This window comes from Corythoichthys intestinalis, chromosome 13, assembly GCF_030265065.1.
Source record: "Corythoichthys intestinalis isolate RoL2023-P3 chromosome 13, ASM3026506v1, whole genome shotgun sequence".
Classification (NCBI taxonomy): Eukaryota; Metazoa; Chordata; class Actinopteri; order Syngnathiformes; family Syngnathidae; genus Corythoichthys; species Corythoichthys intestinalis.
In genome coordinates, this window is record NC_080407.1 from 26,918,476 (window position 1) to 26,938,296 (window position 19,821).

A 19,821-nucleotide genomic window follows, 5' to 3' on the forward strand; every position below is an offset into this window, starting at 1 on the left:
TTGTACGAGTGACGTGTGGGCGCTCCCGTCAGGGGGGACATTTCACGTGGAGTGGCTATTTTTCGGCACAACACCGGCCCGCCAACTTCAGACAATTACGGCTGACGAAACTTTGATAAATGCGCCCCCCCACCCAAATTTCGCGAGCTCTGGGACACTCGAAAAATGACTCTCATACCTCTCCTTGCTAAGTTAATGGTACCTCGACGTGCCTTTGTGTGGAAATTTAGTTTACGAACAACGGGGAAAAAACTATTCACCTTCTCACCGAATCAAGTAAAACTCTTTACACGGCTATTAGAATTCCCCCAGTGCTCTAAATGGGTCAGTTGACAGAAGGACTGTTATTGTTGTGGTAATGTAGTACTTATGAGGGTCAAATAAAAGGAAAAAGGAGGACTACGACGGTGGTCTGCAACCCGCGGCTCTCGGGCCGCATGCGGCTCTTTAGCGATGCTTCGGAGCTTTTTTTTTTTTTTTTTAAATGGAAAAAGATGGGGGAGGGAAATATATTTTTTGTTTTAATAGGATTTCTAGGAGGACAAACATGACACAAACATTCTTTCAATTCATTAATATTGTAATGAAGTTAAACTTGTGGTGGCATAGTACAACAGAGTAGTCACGTGGTGCGTCATTCTCTATAGGATCCACTGCAGGGAAAACAAACATTTAATCATGAAGGCTAATTACGTATTTCTATAGTAGGCTAATATAGCTAGTATCGATAATTATAAGGCTTGTAAAAGGCTTTTAATTTTTTGTGGCTGCAGACATACTGTATCAGTTTCTTTGTGTTTTTTTGGGGGTCAAATATGGCTCTTTCAACAGTTTGGGTTGCCAACCCTGAGTCACTACGAGATGTAAGTCGTACTATTGCCACGAGAAAAAAAGTCGCATTAGTACATCGGGTAACGTAGCTGTAATCAGCTACGCATTTTACATACATGTACTGTAGCTGAGAGGTACAACATTAGCCTGGCTAATGAAATATTTCAAATATATCTTTGTTATGGTTCTTCTTGGGGGAAAAAATGAAGAAAAAAAAATTCGCTGTGGCACGACATGGTGAGGCTGTCCGACTCCGATGCAGCCCACCACCACAGCTTCAAAAAATCCTAGGGGAAACACTGCAGCGGGTCGAAAAACATTGATTTAGGCATCAAATATGGATCTGGCGAATGGATAAAGTGAAGCTTTTCCACATAACGCCTTTTATGCAACGCATCAAGTGAGTTTACGGCATCCGAAAGCACCGGGTCTTCCATGAAATGCATTATAAATTGCTCGATCAATTGAGACCATTGATAATACAGACACAAAATGACGGACAAGGGGGCGGAACCATACAGCGAGCACGTGATTTTGTGACGTCGGTGGGTAGGGTCTATACAAGGCTTCAAAGATATGCGTAAACGTTCGGTGTTAAAGGGTTAAAAGAGTGGGTACTTAATTAATGATATATGTCACTAATTACAACATACCTAATCTCTGTAATCTTCAGATTGGATATGACTTTATTCAGAGATTCTTTCTCCATTCAAGTTTCTTCCGCATTTGTCTTCTTGAAGGTCTTCTTCTGTCGCAACTAGGATGTTTATGCAGCTAATAGGGTTACAGTGGCGAGTAGCGCCATCTACTTTCGGAGAGTTTGAAAAAGAAACGAACGAGTCTCGGCCCAAAATCAGATTGTTTTTTTCGTGGGAAATTGGATGTGTGGCGTGTGTGCGTGAGAAAACAGGCAATAGGGAATGGGACGTACTACGTCACTGTTTGGACGCGCCTCCATGCTGGCAATATGATTTACTTCCGGTTCGGCAGAGTCAATGCGGATTGTAACGTGTGGTAGTGCTAAGCTAACTCTTTCGGTGTTTTAGAAAGAAAATATGGGTGCTTATTGTTGCGTTACCGGGTGCAACAGCATCTCCTACGACAAAAAAAAGGGGTTAGGAAAAATGGACTCACTTTTCACCGTTTTCCTGCATGGAGGACCAAATATCAGATCACGAAGGTACGACGGATGGCTGGATTGCAGCGGTTCGTCGGAAAAGCATTTCTTATGATCATATTTCTGCTGGAATGAGAGTGTGTTCCTGTCATCTCTACTCTTGTAAGTTGAACGATTTATCCACTTTTGGTTTCAATACGTTTTTCTTTTTTTACACCGTTGTGTAAATCTGCCTCGGTAGCAATGCTCGCCTACTACGACCCACCTACCTGTTGTGTTCCTAGGTAAACCTGCTGACAACACATCCCGATTTGTCACCATCTCTCTTCTTGGATCATTTGACAAAGAAAATTTGTTCAATGGAGTGGTTCCATTTGTCCTGTGTCGGACTCAAACAAGCCCCTGCTGCAGACGCCATCTGGGTCTGCGCTTCTCGTCGATGAACTGCGGGCTTTTAACTTGTGAAAATGCAAGAACTGTAATGCACATATTTATTCTGCCTGGCTATTTAACTATGGCCAGTGACGTATTATTATTATTATTATTATTTTTTTTTTTTAAACCACTTTGACAAAGACACGTTTCATTGTAATGTTGAATTTATATATTCTATTATTATTTTTAAATTATAATATTCTTATTTGCACTTATGGAGACTTTAGACTGTCAATTCAAATAGTGTTGGAAAAGTTGCAATACCTAAAATAGAAATGCAAGAACTGTAAAGTACATATTTTTACACCTTTATTTACCTAAGGCCACTGGATGTTTTTTAACTGCTTTGAAAAAATACAGGTTTTGTTGTGCTCTTGTATTTATATAGTATATAGCTTTTTATAATGTATTATGTATTATAATATTTGCTGTCCCCTGCCAGAGTGTGGGCCATTTTGTACTAAAAGGATTTTAAACTGTCAGTTCAAATACTGTGTTGGAGACTAGTACTTGCAATACTTAAAATGGAAATGCAAGAACTTTAAAGCACATATTTATCCTGTCTGGCAATTTACCCAAGGCCAGTAAATAGGGTTTTAAACTGCTTTGACAAAGACACGTTTATTGTGATCTTGTATTTGTGTATTACTTATAATTATATAATATTTGCTGCCACCGTCAGAGGGTGGGCCTTGTTTGCACTAATTTAAAGATTTTAAACTGTCAATTAAAATATCGTATTGGAGAAATTGCATTACTTGAAATAAATCTATTGCAACTTATCAGTCCCAGTTCTTGTCTACAACACTGTCCAAAAATTGTCAATGCATATTCCAAATAGAATAACAAAATTAAGTCACCTGACTTTGTAATTATTACACCTGTTTATTATGAAGACCTGAAGTAAACAACAAGCAGTTACAGTTTGTCAAGAAGTTCAAGTCATGTTTTGGTATTCATATTTTATTGACTTTTCACAACAACACTTGGGATCGTGTTTGTAAGAGCAGAGCAAACTTAAGTTTCAGCGTGCACTCTTCGCCTTTCCAACCTCTCATAACGCTCCGATGTGGTGCGCTTGACCTCAGAATAACCCAAGAAGAGATATGGTGACCAATCGGGATGTGTTGTCAGCATTTCATATGCAGGTTTTCCTAGTAACACAACAGGTAGGTGAGGAGGAGGAGTAGGTTAGCATTGCTACCGAGGCAGATTTACACAACAGTAAAAAAAACAACAACAAAAAAACCGGATTGAAACCAAAACGGATAAATCGTTCAACTTACAAGAGTAGAGATGAGGGGAATACTCTCATTCCAGCAGAAATATGATCATAAGAAATGCTTTTCCGACGAACCGCTGCAATCCAGCCATCAGTCGTGCCTTCGTGATCTGATATTTGGTCCTCCATGCAGGAAAACGGTGAAAAGTGAGTCCAGTTTTCCTCCCCCTTTTTTTAGTCGTAGGAGAAGCTGTTGCACCCGGTAACACAACAATACACACCCATAATTTCTTTCTAAAACACCGAAAGAGTTAGCTTAGCACGACCACACGTTACAATCCGCATTGAGTCTGCCGACCCGGAAGTGAATCATATTGCCAGCATGGAGGCGCGTCCAAACAATGACGTAGTACGTCCCATTCCCTATTGCGTGTGTCTCAATTGCGTGTGTCTCAAGCTCAAAGCGTGAGAGTTGGCAGCTCTGTAGATAACAACAAATGGGGTGCTACGTGACAGCACTGATCAGACATTTTGTGTCTTTAAACATTCAAATTATAATGTATAGCATTTGCGAGTCAAAAGTTAACTTACTCACCTGACATTTTGGGACTTGATGTTTGCTTGCTCGGCTACGTGTTTATCCCAGGCGCGTTGTTTCCCTTTGTTAGCTGCTAAACTAGCTAGGCTAACAAAGCAGGCCTCAAAGTTTCAACGTGCACCCAAATGACTCGAAGCAGTAGCGAGATTGAACGGATCCTTGTCCAAAAGTATCTGCCACCTTTCAGTCGATTACATTGCGTCGTGGGCAGGGGCGGACTGGTAATCTGTGGGTTCTGGAGGATCACAGAACGGCCGGTGCCCTGGACGGCCGGTGTTGTGCCGAAAAATAGCCGCCCTGCGTGAAATATCCCCCCTTGTCGGGAGCGCGCACACGTCACTCGCACATCGATACACTACAGCGATTATACTCCAAATTCATTCAATGCTCGCTATCATTATTTGCTTTGTCATCGAGCCTGTAAAAAAATGACTTTAAAACAAGTTAAAAGAATTTACTTAGGCGAAATAAAAGTTTTCCCTTACCGATCGAAATAACACAGCCTCTCCATACCAATCGTTGGACACGTAAACGACTATCTTTTACAGTGAATATGTATTGATAAATGTTATGTGCTTTAATAGACCCTTTTACACCCAAGTAAACGGTCAATTTCTAATCAGACGAAACAGAAGGCGTTTTCTGCGGGCTTTGTGTTCATCATCACACCACACTTAGCATATGAATACATTTTGCTCTGCTTGAACTAATAAATCTCATACCTGAGCGATTCTCATTGGGATATGGTCGTGAAAACCTGTAGACAAATACATTTCTGTTCGAAGATGGTTATGTGGCCCAGTCCACGATTTGTTACCAAAATAATAATAATAAGATTAATAATAATAATAATAATACATTTTATTTATAACGCATTTTACATTTGAAAAACAAATCTCAAAGTGCACATTACCATGTAAAAAATAAAAAGACTAAGAATAAAAGAGTAAAATAAAAACAGACAGAGATAAAATAAAAAACAAATCAGATAAAAGTAAGATAATCATAATAATTTTAAATGTCATTTTAAAAATACATATACATTTGTTTAAAACTAGAATTATAAAAAATATAAACGTTTGTTCAAAACCATTATTTAGCAGATTATGACATGTTCCCGTCAAAATCTTTTCTTTTTTTTTTTAAACATGAAAATAGTATTAACCTTAATGCACCATGAAGAAGGCAAGACAGAAGATGGATCGTTTGAGAATTATTGGTTGCCCTTGAAAATCACAACGGTTACTCATAGTTGGTCTACCATTTCACAGTTAAAAGTACTCCCTGCTGACTGCAACAGAACCTGTTTTAAGAGGGAGGCCCATTTCAGGTCAACTGCTGACCAAAACTGTCCCGCCTGTCTATTTCTGGCTGGGAAGGTCACACATCTATCAAACTCACTACAGTTACTCATACTAGGTCCACCGTTGCACAGTGAAAAACATTTCTTGCTGGCTGCAACAGAACCTGTTTTAAGAGGGAGGCCCATTTCAGGTCAAGTGCTGACCAAAACTGTCCCGCCTGTCTATTTCTGGCTAGGAAGGTCACACATCTATCAAACTCACTACAGTTACTCATACTAGGTCCACCGTTGCACAGTGAAAAACATTTCTTGCTGGCTGCAACAGAACCTGTTTTAAGAGGGAGGCCCATTTCAGGTCAAGTGCTGACCAAAACTGTCCCGCCTGTCTATTTCTGGCTAGGAAGGTCACACATCCATCAAACTCACTACAGTTACTCATACTAGGTCCACCGTTGCACAGTTAAAAGTACTCCCTGCTGGCTGCAACAGAACCTGTTTTAACTCACTACAGTTACTCATACTAGGTCCACCGTTGCGCAATCAAACATTTTCATAATAATCTGACTCCAGGACAAACAAAACATTAGTTCAGCTCTTAGACTATCTGAATCGTGGTTATGGTGTTGACATTGCATTTGTTGATTACATTGCATTTCTATGTCAATATTTAATCACTGAATTAATAAAATAATAACAGTGCCTCGAATTATATATTTGATAATACAATATTTCATGAAAGGCTAAATCAAATACATGAAACAACAATTCTTATATTATACTTTATAGTCAAAATTAAACCAGCCTGTATGTACAGTATATTCATACCATACATATATGTTAAACTTGCTTGCACTGTTTACATTACTTACATGTTATATTTAATTTATTTATTTGATTGTAATTTACTCTTGTTATTTTTGTTTGTTTGTATACATGTGTGTTTGGAAACATTGCTTAATCTTTACACTATTTGGTTGTTCCCATTGAGATCTATTGATGCAAGGCCTTCAACAGAATTCATATCATGTTTGCACTTTGGAACTGGTTTACACTGACTATGAAAGAGTGAATTTGCTGTGTTGTGTTGAATTTTGTCATGTATGTTCTCTGGTTATTGCATAAAAAGTTTAAAACCATGGTGTGCGCCATATTTTTTTACACACAGGATGTAAGATTTGCCTCCAACTCTCTAGAGCGTTTGAAAAACATTGGAATCCTTCCATGCATCTTAATAGGTTTTAAGGGCCTCACCTCAAAGGTGTTCACACAGTAAGCAGTGATGAAAGCTAGATTTTCAGCATTGTCAATCAGCAGCCATATTTGTGTCGTTGGGCTTGCTGTATCTAGTCAGTACTACAGAGTTCAAAATGTTCAAAATATGGTGATTTGAGGGACAAATGATCAATTGTGAGGGACAAATTATCAATTGTGTTTCAGAATACTAAGATCATATTTGATGTAATATTATCAACAACAACGCAGTTGATATACTATAAAGGATGTCTTGAATTTGAATCAACCATACTCAACCATAGTGAGTTTGATGGATGTGTGACCTTCCTAGCCAGAAATAGACAGGCGGGACAGTTTTGGTCAGCACTTGACCTGAAATGGGCCTCCCTCTTAAAACAGGTTCTGTTGCAGCCAGCAAGAAATGTTTTTCACTGTGCAACGGTGGACCTAGTATGAGTAACTGTAGTGAGTTTGATAGATGTGTGACCTTCCTAGCCAGAAATAGACAGGCGGGACAGTTTTGGTCAGCACTTGACCTGAAATGGACCTCCCTCTTAAAACGGGTTCTGTTGCAGCCAGCAGGGAGTACTTTTAACTGTGCAACGGTGGACCTAGTATGAGTAACTGTAGTGAGTTTGATGGATGTGTGACCTTCCTAGCCAGAAATAGACAGGCGGGACAGTTTTGGTCAGCACTTGACCTGAAATGGGCCTCCCTCTTAAAACAGGTTCTGTTGCAGCCAGCAAGAAATGTTTTTCACTGTGCAACGGTGGACCTAGCATGAGTAACTGTAGTGAGTTTGATAGATGTGTGACCTTCCCAGCCAGAAATAGACAGGCGGGACAGTTTTGGTCAGCAGTTGACCTGAAATGGGCCTCCCTCTTAAAACAGGTTCTGTTGCAGCCAGCAGGGAGTACTTTTAACTGTGAAATGGTAGACCAACTATGAGTAACCGTTGTGATTTTCAAGGGCAACCAATAATTCTCAAACGATCCATCTTCTGTCTTGCCTTCTTCATGGTGCATTAAGGTTAATACTATTTTCATGTTTAAAAAAAAAAAAGAAAAGATTTTGACGGGAACATGTCATAATCTGCTAAATAATGGTTTTGAACAAATGTTTATATTTTTTATAATTCTAGTTTTAAACAAATGTATATGTATTTTTTAAATGACATTTAAAATTATTATGATTATCTTACTTTTATCTGATTTGTTTTTTATTTTAGCTCTGTCTGTTTTTATTTTACTCTTTTATTCTTAGTCTTTTTATTTTTTACATGGTAATGTGCACTTTGAGATTTGTTTTTCAAATGTAAAATGCGTTATAAATAAAATGTATTATTATTATTATTATTAATCTTATTATTATTATTATTTTGGTAACAAATCGTGGACTGGGCCACATAACCATCTTCGAACAGAAATGTATTTGTCTACAGGTTTTCATGACCATATCCCAATGAGAATCGCTCAGGTATGAGATTTATTAGTTCAAGCAGAGCAAAATGTATTCATATGCTAAGTGTGGTGTGATGATGAACACAAAGCCCGCAGAAAACGCCTTCTGTTTCGTCTGATTAGAAATTGACCGTTTACTTGGGTGTAAAAGGATCTATTAAAGCACATAACATTTATCAATACATATTCACTGTAAAAGATAGTCGTTTACGTGTCCAACGATTGGTATGGAGAGGCTGTGTTATTTCGATCGGTAAGGAAAAACTTTTATTTCGCCTAAGTAAATTCTTTTAACTTGTTTTAAGGTCATTTCTTTACAGGCTCGATGACAAAGCAAATAGTGATAGCGAGCATTGAATGAATTTGGAGTATAATCGCTGTAGTGTATCGATGTGCGAGTGACGTGTGCGCTCTCCCGACAAGGGGGGATATTTCACGCAGGGCGGCTATTTTTCGGCACAACACCTGTTGTGACACCGGCGGCCGCCATTCATTATACATCAGTTTTTATCCCCCCATCCTCTGATTAACTACAGTTCGCATCCAATCCGACAGGTGGCAGCAATGCGCCTGGCACTGCCAATAGAAGAACGAAGAAAGCACAGAGTAGCCTTCATTGGATCCTTGTGGAAGCAAAATAGCAACGAGCGTCAATAGACCCTACCCACGTGACGTCACAACTCCGCCCTCCTGACTGGTTGTTTTGAAACAATTCTGATACTGCTTATGATCAATCACAGTATCAATGAAAATGAATAGTAGCGAGGCTGATACCCAATCACCAGGCTACAATTGGTTAATTTGTCTGTTATATCCAATCAGACAAGCATTAAAATGAGTAGCGAGGCTGATACCCAATCACCAGGCTACAATGGGTTAATTTGTCTGTTATATCCAATCAGACAAGCATTCCTTGAGCAGACACTGCTTATAATCAATTACAGTATCAAATAATATAATAGTCACAACTCATAATCAATTGCTATGACTTATTATTAACCTCAGGATCGCGGATCGTCGGCGACTTACATGGACAGCAAACAATAACACTTCACTGCGTTAAACAAGCGGCACATTTTATTTAACCCACAGTATAAAGTGTACAAGCAAGCAAACAATAACACTTCACTGCGTTAAACAAGCGGCACATTTTATTTAACCCACAGTATAAAGTGTACAAGCAAGCAAGCAACGATTGTATTTCAGCTCATAGACTTACATGCAATAACATAAATCTCATTACCGTGTGCTGGAAGGACGGAGAGCCAAAAGCGTCCTCGGTAAAGCGAGCAAGGAAACACCAAAAAAAACTGGACGTCCGGGCGCGTGAACTCTCAGCAGACTCTGATTGTACTTGTCTCCATCGCTTCTTTATAGCAAGTACCGCGCCTCGTAACTTCCCCTCCCGTTCGAGTTTCACACGGCTTCGGAGAATGTTTGGATCTCCCTTAGACGTTTCGCACGGTTTACGGCCTTCGAGAATCCTTACTCCCCTTTTGATTTTGCGGTCAGGCTGTACCTTGCAGCTTGATAAGGTTGAGAATAACACATTCCCTTCGCACGGTTTGATGAGAAAACATGTTATGTTCACTATTTTGCGGAAAACATGTTATGTTCACTATTTTGCGGTATCGGCGGTACCTTGCTCCCCTTTTCGCATGAGTCAGCTTGATAAGGTTGAAAACAATTACCTTGCAGCTTGATGTCAGTTGATGAGGTTAAAAACAACATTCCTTTATATAAGGCTTTGGGGCCTTGTCTTACATTCCACTCCTGGTGTTTTAAACCAAATCAACTCTAATTTATTAATCCTACTGCATAATGTCTCCAATTTTGCTGAATCCATTGAAACCAGGGATCCCCCCGCAAATTAGCATAATGATGGTCGGCTACTATTTCATACACCGCGGCTATAAGCATATTTACACGGTCAGGGTGTCGCTCTATACGGCGATAAAAGAATCCACCCCTCATATCTTGGTAGTCCAAGATATGCCCCCCTTCTTCAGTAGTTATAGTTACTACGCATGCATCTACCCCGTCTAAGTCTATTGTTTCTACCAGTACCCTCATAATTCTAACTGATGCCGGGCAACCTGGTCCTCTAGACGTTTGACGTAGCAACAAATTCCAATATTACATAGCGTAGTCAAAGCAATAGCTATTAAGACCAAAATCATTGGTGGAAGCAATGTTACCCTAGCAGTTTGTGATAATCCTGAAAATATGTCCCACCAATGATGAGCAGATTGTTGCTGAATAATTTTAGCAGCATGCAAAATTTCTCCTTTAGCCATCAATGTTGATACCATCAGTTGGGAAACATTGGACGCATGTGACTTAATAAATTTTTTTATCTCAGTGGATTGTTCCAATGCGCATTTGAAACGCTCCAAAGAGATTTGCCATGGTGTACGTAACACTTCCCATTGCACAGCCGTAAACCGGCTAGCAACTGTGTAATTTGTCAACCAATACGTCCCGTTTCCCCACTGAAAGAAACGAACATTACATAGGCATCCTACAAATGGAACCGTTGGCAACATGGAGTGATTTTGGGCAGTGGCCACACAAAGGGTATGTGGTCCTACCTGCCACAAAATGTCCCTACTAGGTTCCCTTGACCAATCGCATAAGGCGAAGTCTACTTTTGTTAAGCAAGGATTAACAAACTCATGATGCAATTTACAAGCTAGTCCTTTATCTGTGTTTTCGCAAAGATCGGTATTAAAGGTTTGGTTCGTTCCCGAATTAAACCATTCACCTTCCACATGCAAAAACCAATAGCCTAGTTCAGTTATTACGGGTAATACCTGGAATTTACATACGGTAACGTTTGAGGTTACGGTGTATTGTGTCCAATATCCCCTACATTCGGTCGCATTACAAACCGTATATTCCGAATGTAACTGTAACCATAACTCCGAAGATATATTCCAACTCGTACGCCACTCCTGATAATTTCCCGTAGTCATTGTTCGTATAAAACGTTCCTTCTGCGCCTGTGCATGTAGGTATTGTATGCTACATGTGGTCCAGTTTAGCTGTTTAGTCACGTTGGTTAAAACACTGCTAGTGGCGTTCCATATATTCAGTTCCCATTTAAATACGTCCTGCCATAATTTAGCATTTTCTTTTTGTCCCACTATTGAATTAGGAAGCCACATTCCTACTTTTAGTAGGGCATCATGAGTTCCCTGTCCGGTTCCAGCTAATTTATATCGCGTTACCTCATTATCAGTGGTATTGGATACCCCCAATAACGTTCCCGTTCCCCCTAACAACGTGTCATACCACTCTCTCTTCCTCCGAGCACACGATGGAAAAACAGGGAATACAACTTTCCAGTGCATTTTCGTAGTTATCACTGATTGTGTCAAAGGTGTACATGTATCAATTATAGGTGTTAATACTTCTTGTGTTGCATCCCACATCCCTTTATCCCATGACAATTGTGCTAAGAATAAAGACGACGCTTCTTCATGAGGCGCGATAGATGTGGGCATCCAAAGCCCTACGGTCGAGAGACCGTGCGCAATGTCACTTCCGGTGTTAGACAACATAGTTCTGGTGACTTCTCCATCAATCGTGTTAGAGATGCTTAACACGGTTCCGGTTCCACCCAGAAGGGTGTCGTACCATGCACGCTGTTTCCGTGCGGCACATGTGGGGAAAGGGGGAAACAAGACGATCCAGTGAATCTCCGTGTGCGTTTTCTTCAATCTGGGGACAAAGGGGGCAAACAAGGGGGCAAAGGGGGCAAAGGGACCAGAAGGGGGATCCAAAGGAACAGGAGCAATTCATCCGATCCCTCGAACTTCCGTGCTGTTCGAGATCCATAGGTCAGACGTGACCTCGGTCATCCACTCAGTGCCATTGCGTGAGTGACACGTTTTGTTGTCGAGATGCCACAGACCGACCGACAGGTGTTTCAGACGTGACCGTGATGAGGCATCCTGCAGCCACCATGGGAGCCCTGCGAACCCTTCCTGTATTGTTGACTCCTGGGGTGCAGGGGGGTCCAGAGGAGCAGGGACGACCTTCCTTGGACACCGGACTCCCCGAGCATCCTCCACCATGCAGAGCCGTAGCGATATCCCAGTAGATGTCCCAATAAACCGCCTCCACATCACATTATCAATTGTCAGGCTGGAAGAAGCAGAAGAGATTTCAAACGCTTCGGACCAGACACATTTTTGTATCAATTTTTCCCGTCAGATTTCACAATAAACGGTTCTGAAGTCAAATTGTATATTACAACCCCCAATTCGCCTTGATAATCGGCATCAATAACCCCCAGCAAGTATAGTTACCCCTTTAAGTGACAATCCAGATCTAGGTAAACCCGGAGTAGCTCGAACAGGTAACTCGGCGGTTTCTGCAATCTTATAAGTTGTCCTGTATGTCTTCCACTCACATTCCCTGGCTAAATGTACCCTTTGATGGCACAAAAAGCATCTTCTTTCTAACATCGCAAAGTCAAAATCGTAGTCAAAATCGTTATAATTATTTCCACTTGGCGAAGCGCCAATATTCACTTCTTTCTCCAAATTGTTCACTTCCGTCTTTTGTAATTTACTGTAATTACATACATTATAAATTTTGCCGTGGTCACTCATTACAAAATTGGCCACTATTCCACGTGACGACAAAATCTAGAATTGTCTATTAGCCACTGACATCACAGCCGAACAAAGACAGCCAAATTCCATCAGCATGCGATCCAAAAGCCGTAAGCCTAGACAATATTTCGTATCTTCAAAATTCCTTAAGAAAAAATTTCAAATTCAAATTATCAATAAAGCAACTCATGACAGTCAAATTCAAGTTGTCAATAAAGCAACTCATGACAGTAAGTGTACATTATTAACCCTTAAGTTGCCAATACCACACCTCAACTGTTACAGCCGCATCAAGGTGAATAATCACTTTATCACTGTTCCCATTAACATAATTTGTCAACACTATCAATAATCCTTGTTGTTTTGAACTTCTGGGCGGGAACTGGAATACCGTCATCTGTTGATCAGGCAGATGCTGGCATGCAGCTGTCCCCACCCTCAGTCATATTCGATTAATCAGTTAATCAAATGTCTAAACACAGTTTAATCCATGAACTCGTTGACAATTAAATTAATTATCCTTAACATTCTATAAGTTTCACTTGAGCTCAATAATCTATTCTTATCTCTAATGAAATTCCATTTCAAAATCATTTTTGTTTTACCTGTTTTCCCAATTTGTTTCTCAATTTTATCCTAAATAATATAAGGAAAAGGCTGGAATATTCCCAGTTGCAATTACAACCTCCCCTTATAATCAATTTGGGCAAAAACCCAGCGAATGCCGTCGAGGACCCCATGTTGCAAATAGGGGCCACCGAAGGGCCGCACTCCTCATGTTGAAAAACATTCCCTTCTTCCCATTTTGCGCAGTAAACGGTCAGCTATTCACACACGATCCCACGCAAAAAATCATAATCAGTCACGCGACAATAACTACAATTATACACACACAATAAACGTTCAACTATTACACATGAGCCTCGCAAAAAAGAATCATGACGCAACGCAGCCTCACATACAACAACCATCCCCAATGACTTATCATACAGGACAGCACAATTTCAAATACAAATCAAAATCACCATACATTCTACCAGTGGCTCACACCAGACCAAACATAAAAAACATACAATTTGAGTTCAATGACGAACTAACTGTCAATACAAATCCACCTCATTTCTCGTACACCCCCTAAAGGCGCTCTTTTTCGGACCACAACCTGAGTCAGTAAATCTTTGACTGACGTCGGGCTGGCCCCTGTTGTCATGTTAACCCACGGACCAGGGCGTCCCCCATTCCGCGTTAACAATTTCCCAATTTCTCTATACTCATGACTGTCCCACCCCGGCACTCCCGAGACGCAGTCAGCAGAATTCCCAATTTCTCTATACTCACGACTGTCCCACCCCGGCACTCCCGAGACGCAGTCAGCAGAACCCCCTTCGGGTTCATCCAAAGTTTTACTTTTACTCAAACAACAAGCCATGTCCAAGTCGCAGTTCTCCGGAAATCCTGTCCGACAACTCCAAAATTGTTTTGAAATTTTCCAGGTTCGCAGTGAGTAAGCAACAGGCACACTTTTGCTTAATAGACAATGTTTATTAATTCCGCAATTTCTGAAACATCGCTATTCTGTTACGTCTCACTCAGTATTACTTTGAAATTTCCGGTCCCTTCCGGTCCCCGCGCTATACCGTTTCACGCGTTCGACAGCGTTCAGTGTCACCATGAACGTCTTATAGTCGTTCAGCGTCGCCCCGCTATTCACTCCCACCTCTCTGGCTTGGCTGGGCCGCGAACCTGCGCGCCGACGACACTTCCCGCGCTACTGATAACGCTAAACCAAAAATATACCGGAATGTTCACTCAATTTATCGAGTAATACGTAAATCCCAAAACAACACAATCCCAGTATTACTCAAGTCAATTTACCAAACAACAAATTCTCAGTATTACTTAATTACAATGACCAATTTCAATCAATACTAATCAATTTATCAATACTATTAATCCTGTCCGTGACGCCATAATTGTTTTGAAACAATTCTGATACTGCTTATGATCAATCACAGTATCAATGAAAATGAATAGTAGCGAGGCTGATACCCAATCACCAGGCTACAATTGGTTAATTTGTCTGTTATATCCAATCAGACAAGCATTAAAATGAGTAGCGAGGCTGATACCCAATCACCAGGCTACAATGGGTTAATTTGTCTGTTATATCCAATCAGACAAGCATTCCTTGAGCAGACACTGCTTATAATCAATTACAGTATCAAATAATATAATAGTCACAACTCATAATCAATTGCTATGACTTATTATTAACCTCAGGATCGCGGATCGTCGGCGACTTACATGGACAGCAAACAATAACACTTCACTGCGTTAAACAAGCGGCACATTTTATTTAACCCACAGTATAAAGTGTACAAGCAAGCAAACAATAACACTTCACTGCGTTAAACAAGCGGCACATTTTATTTAACCCACAGTATAAAGTGTACAAGCAAGCAAGCAACGATTGTATTTCAGCTCATAGACTTACATGCAATAACATAAATCTCATTACCGTGTGCTGGAAGGACGGAGAGCCAAAAGCGTCCTCGGTAAAGCGAGCAAGGAAACACCAAAAAAAACTGGACGTCCGGGCGTGTGAACTCTCAGCAGACTCTGATTGTACTTGTCTCCATCGCTTCTTTATAGCAAGTACCGCGCCTCGTAACTTCCCCCACCGTTCGAGTTTCACACGGCTTCGGAGAATGTTTGGATCTCCCTTAGACGTTTCGCACGGTTTACGGCCTTCGAGAATCCTTACTCCCCTTTTGATTTTGCGGTCAGGCTGTACCTTGCAGCTTGATAAGGTTGAGAATAACACATTCCCTTCGCACGGTTTGATGAGAAAACATGTTATGTTCACTATTTTGCGGAAAACATGTTATGTTCACTATTTTGCGGTATCGGCGGTACCTTGCTCCCCTTTTCGCATGAGTCAGCTTGATAAGGTTGAAAACAATTACCTTGCAGCTTGATGTCAGTTGATGAGGTTAAAAACAACATTCCTTTATATAAGGCTTTGGGGCCTTGTCTTACACTGGTGCCGCCCAATTGTCCGTCAACACATCGTGTTTACCTGTTACGGCTACGTACATTCCTCCTATTTACGGCGTGTTTTTCTGCTCGTTATCATTAATAATCAAAATGGTGAAGGCATGTGTGGCGGACGGTTGCAATAACAGAGAAGATAGACGGAGAGACTTGAAGTTCTACCGGATTCCGAGAGACCCGGAGAGGAGAGAGCGAGATGTGCTGCTGCAATTCGATGAGAAAACTGGGCTCCAAACGATTACCACAGATTACGTAGTAGTCATTTGATATCTGGTAAGATGCATTTAATATATATTTAGAGGGTTTTGGGCTGACAACCACAATTAAGATCATTGCTAGGCTAATCGCCGACAACATACACATATGTATGTAGTGAGAGTGCTATCGCTAAACCATATAAACATTAAAAGCCCTAGCTCCATTGACAAATGACATGAAATACATTAGACTTTACAGTGGATGTTAGCAAGAACAAAAGATTTTGAATTGAAAATTTCGTAACTCACCTTTCCAAGCACAAGATAGATTCCTGCCGAATTTTCGTGGACGAGGACCTGTTTCACCCAACCAGCAACGGAGTATTTATAAGCCTCCAAGCTCTTAAAGTTTTTCAAACTTTCGTGAGAATAGGCTGATTTTGTGTGGACAAGATAGTTGTACATATCAGGGTAGCTAGCAGATGTCAGGCAAATACGGCGGAGACAGCGGGTCGAAAAACATCGATTTTGGCATCAAATATGGATCTGGTGAATGGATAAACTGAAGCTTTTCCACATAACGCCTTTTATGCAACGCATCAAGTGAGTTTACGGCATCCGAAAGCACCGGGTCTTCCATGAAATGCATTATAAATTGCTCGATCAATTGAGACCATTGATAATACAGACACAAAATGACGGACAAGGTGGCGGAACAATACAGCGATCACGTGATTTTGTAACGTCGGTGGGCAGGGTCTATACTCGACATCCAATTCAACAAGGAAGCACTTGGAATTACAGCACAACGCGTCGCAAAAAAAAAAGCCGACAGGTAACGAGACAGCCAGTTATTCTACAGTATGTAACCAGCCTTTATAATATGTGTAATTATGTACATTTTATAGTTAGAGTTTGTAATCATAGGCGGAGTTTTACATTTGTGGGACTGGGGGGAGAAGCATGTTGAAGACTGAAACGAAAGTCAAAAGTTTGGACACACATTTTGCGTTTTATATATTTTCACTACTATTATATATTCTCACTGAAGACATCAAAACTATGAACGAATATGTGGAATGGCAAAAAAAAAAGTGAGATAACTAAAAACAGGTTTTGTTTTCTGTATTCTTCAAAGTATCCACCTTTGAGGTGTCTCCAAACTTTTGGCCAATACTGTGTGTGTATATATATATATATATATATATATATATATATATATATATATACATACACACACACATATATATATATATATATATATATATATATATAAATATATATATATATATATATATTAAAAAAAAAATATATATATATATATTAGGGGTCGCGTTAACCGAATATTATCCGTCGTTGACCGGTTTTTTAAAACGGTGACGGAAAAAACTGAAGTCCATCCGTCATTTTGACGGGTTGCAATTCACACCCCAGACCAAAGTGAGCATATTAATTAGCTATTGTCTCTCTTGATTAATGAAGTCGTTGGCCTTACTCGGAAAAATGTCAAGGCAACTGAGTGTTTGCCTGGCACGGCCAGACTGTTCTCCCTGTATTTTTCAAACACTGAGAGAAAAGTCTGGGACACAGAGTGGGTACAAAATCAATCGACAAATCAGATTTTTTTATTTGCGTGACGTGTTCTTCACGAGCAACGTCACTCTTGCGCGCCGAAAGTCGTCTCTACAACAACACGGATGGCGGGAGAGCCGAGAATATGTTCCAATCAGCGGTAAATTCAGTTTTAAATTAGCTAAAACACATCGACACGAGACATTGACATTGACAACAGTCTGTTTCGCCATGTTGAATAAACTCCGTTCTCCTCGTATGTTTACTTCCGCGCGCAAGTCCCTCGTCCTGCCCTCGTCGCTTTGCTAGCGGCACGTCTGCCCGTCGCTGATTGGTGCACTCCGCTGTCTGTTTTCCCCTTGTTAAGCTTGTTCGGACAGAATATTAATTAAAAATGAATGAAAACTAAATACTATTGAATATGTCATTATTATCATTTTAAAAATGTAAGTGACGGGTAAAAATAGATTATGACCGGATTTTTATGACACTGTCAGTCAAAATGACAGACAACGAAAAAGTCTAGCGCAACCTCTGATATATATATATATACTGTATATATATATATGTATATATATATATACAGTGCCTTGCAAAAGTATTCGGCCCCCTTGAATCTTGCAACCTTTCGCCACATTTCAGGCTTCAAACATAAATATATGAAATTTAATTTTTTTGTCAAGATTCAACAACAAGTGGGACACAATTGTGAAGTGGAACAACATTTATTGGATAATTTAAACTTTTTTAACAAATAAAAAACTGAAAAGTGGGGCGTGCAATATTATTCGGCCCCTTAACTTTCAGTGCAGCAAACTCACTCCAGAAGTTCAGTGAGGATCTCTGAATGATCCAATGTTGTCCTAAATGACCGATGATGATAAATAGAATCCACCTGTGTGTAATCAAGTCTCCGTATAAATGCACCTGCTCTGTGATAGTCTCAGGGTTCTGTTTAAAGTGCAGAGAGCATTATGAAAACCAAGGAACACACCAGGCAGGTCTGAGATACTGTTGTGGAGAAGTTTAAAGCCGGATTTGGATACAAAAAGATTTCCCAAGCTTTAAACATCTTAAGGAGCACTGTGCAAGCCATCATATTGAAATGGAAGGAGCATCAGACCACTGTAAATCTACCAAGACCCGGCCGTCCTTCCAAACTTTCTTCTCAAACAAGGAGAAAACTGATCAGAGATGCAGCCAAGAGGCCCATGATCACTCTGGATGAACTGCAGAGATCTACAGCTGAGGTGGGAGAGTCTGTCCATAGGACAACAATCAGTCGGACACTGCGCAAATCTGGCCTTTGTGGAAGAGTGGCAAGAAGAAAGCCATTTGTCAAAGATATCCATAAAAAGTCTCGTTTAAAGTTTGCCACAAGCCACCTGGGAGACACACCAAACATGTGGAAGAAGGTGCTCTGGTCAGATGAAACCAAAATGGAACGTTTTGGCCACAATGCAAAACGATATGTTTGGCGTAAAAGCAACACAGCTCATCACCCTGAACACACCATCCCCACTGTCAAACATGGTGGTGGCAGCATCATGGTTTGGGCCTGCTTTTCTTCAGCAGTGACAGGGAAGATGGTTAAAATTGACGGGAAGATGGATGCAGCCAAATACAGGAACATTCTGGAAGAAAACCTGTTGGTATCTGCACAAGACCTGAGACTGGGACGGAGATTTATCTTCCAACAGGACAATGATCCAAACATAAAGCCAAATCTACAATCGAATGGTTCAAAAATAAACGTATCCAGGTGTTAGAATGGCCAAGTCAAAGTCCAGACCTAAATCCAATCGAGAATCTGTGGAAAGAGCTGAAGACTGCTGTTCACAAACACTCTCCATCCAACCTCACTGAGCTCGAGCTGTTTTGCAAGGAAGAATGAGCAAGAATGTCAGTCTCTCGATGTGCAAAACTGATAGAAACATACCCCATGCGACTTGCAGCTGTAATTGGAGCAAAAGGTGGCGCTACAAAGTATTAACGCAATAGGGCCGAATAATATTGCACGCCCCACTTTTCAGTTTTTTATTTGTTAAAAAAGTTTAAATTATCCAATAAATTTTGTTCCACTTCACGATTGTGTCCCACTTGTTGTTGATTCTTGACAAAAAATTAAAATTTTATATCTTTATGTTTGAAGCCTGAAATGTGGCGAAAGGTTGCAA

General features: G+C 40.4%; 1 protein-coding gene across 2 annotated transcripts in view; it reads right to left on the minus strand.

The window, feature by feature from the left end:
- The window catches only part of LOC130928999 (gastrula zinc finger protein XlCGF57.1-like), a 31,332-nt gene extending 21,828 nt beyond the window's left edge, over window positions 1–9,504 (minus strand). The window contains exon 1 of one of the 2 annotated variants that reach the window (XM_057855842.1): window positions 9,443–9,504. Coding sequence is in view for 1 of the 2 variants with exons in the window: in XM_057855841.1 (XP_057711824.1) it covers window positions 4,201–4,207 (7 nt within the window). In the remaining variant the exon portion in view is untranslated. Of the gene's footprint in view, window positions 1–4,200; window positions 4,525–9,442 lie in introns of those variants that run through there. The other variant, XM_057855841.1, reaches the window with a different exon arrangement.
- Between the last annotated feature and the right edge of the window lie 10,317 nt (window positions 9,505–19,821).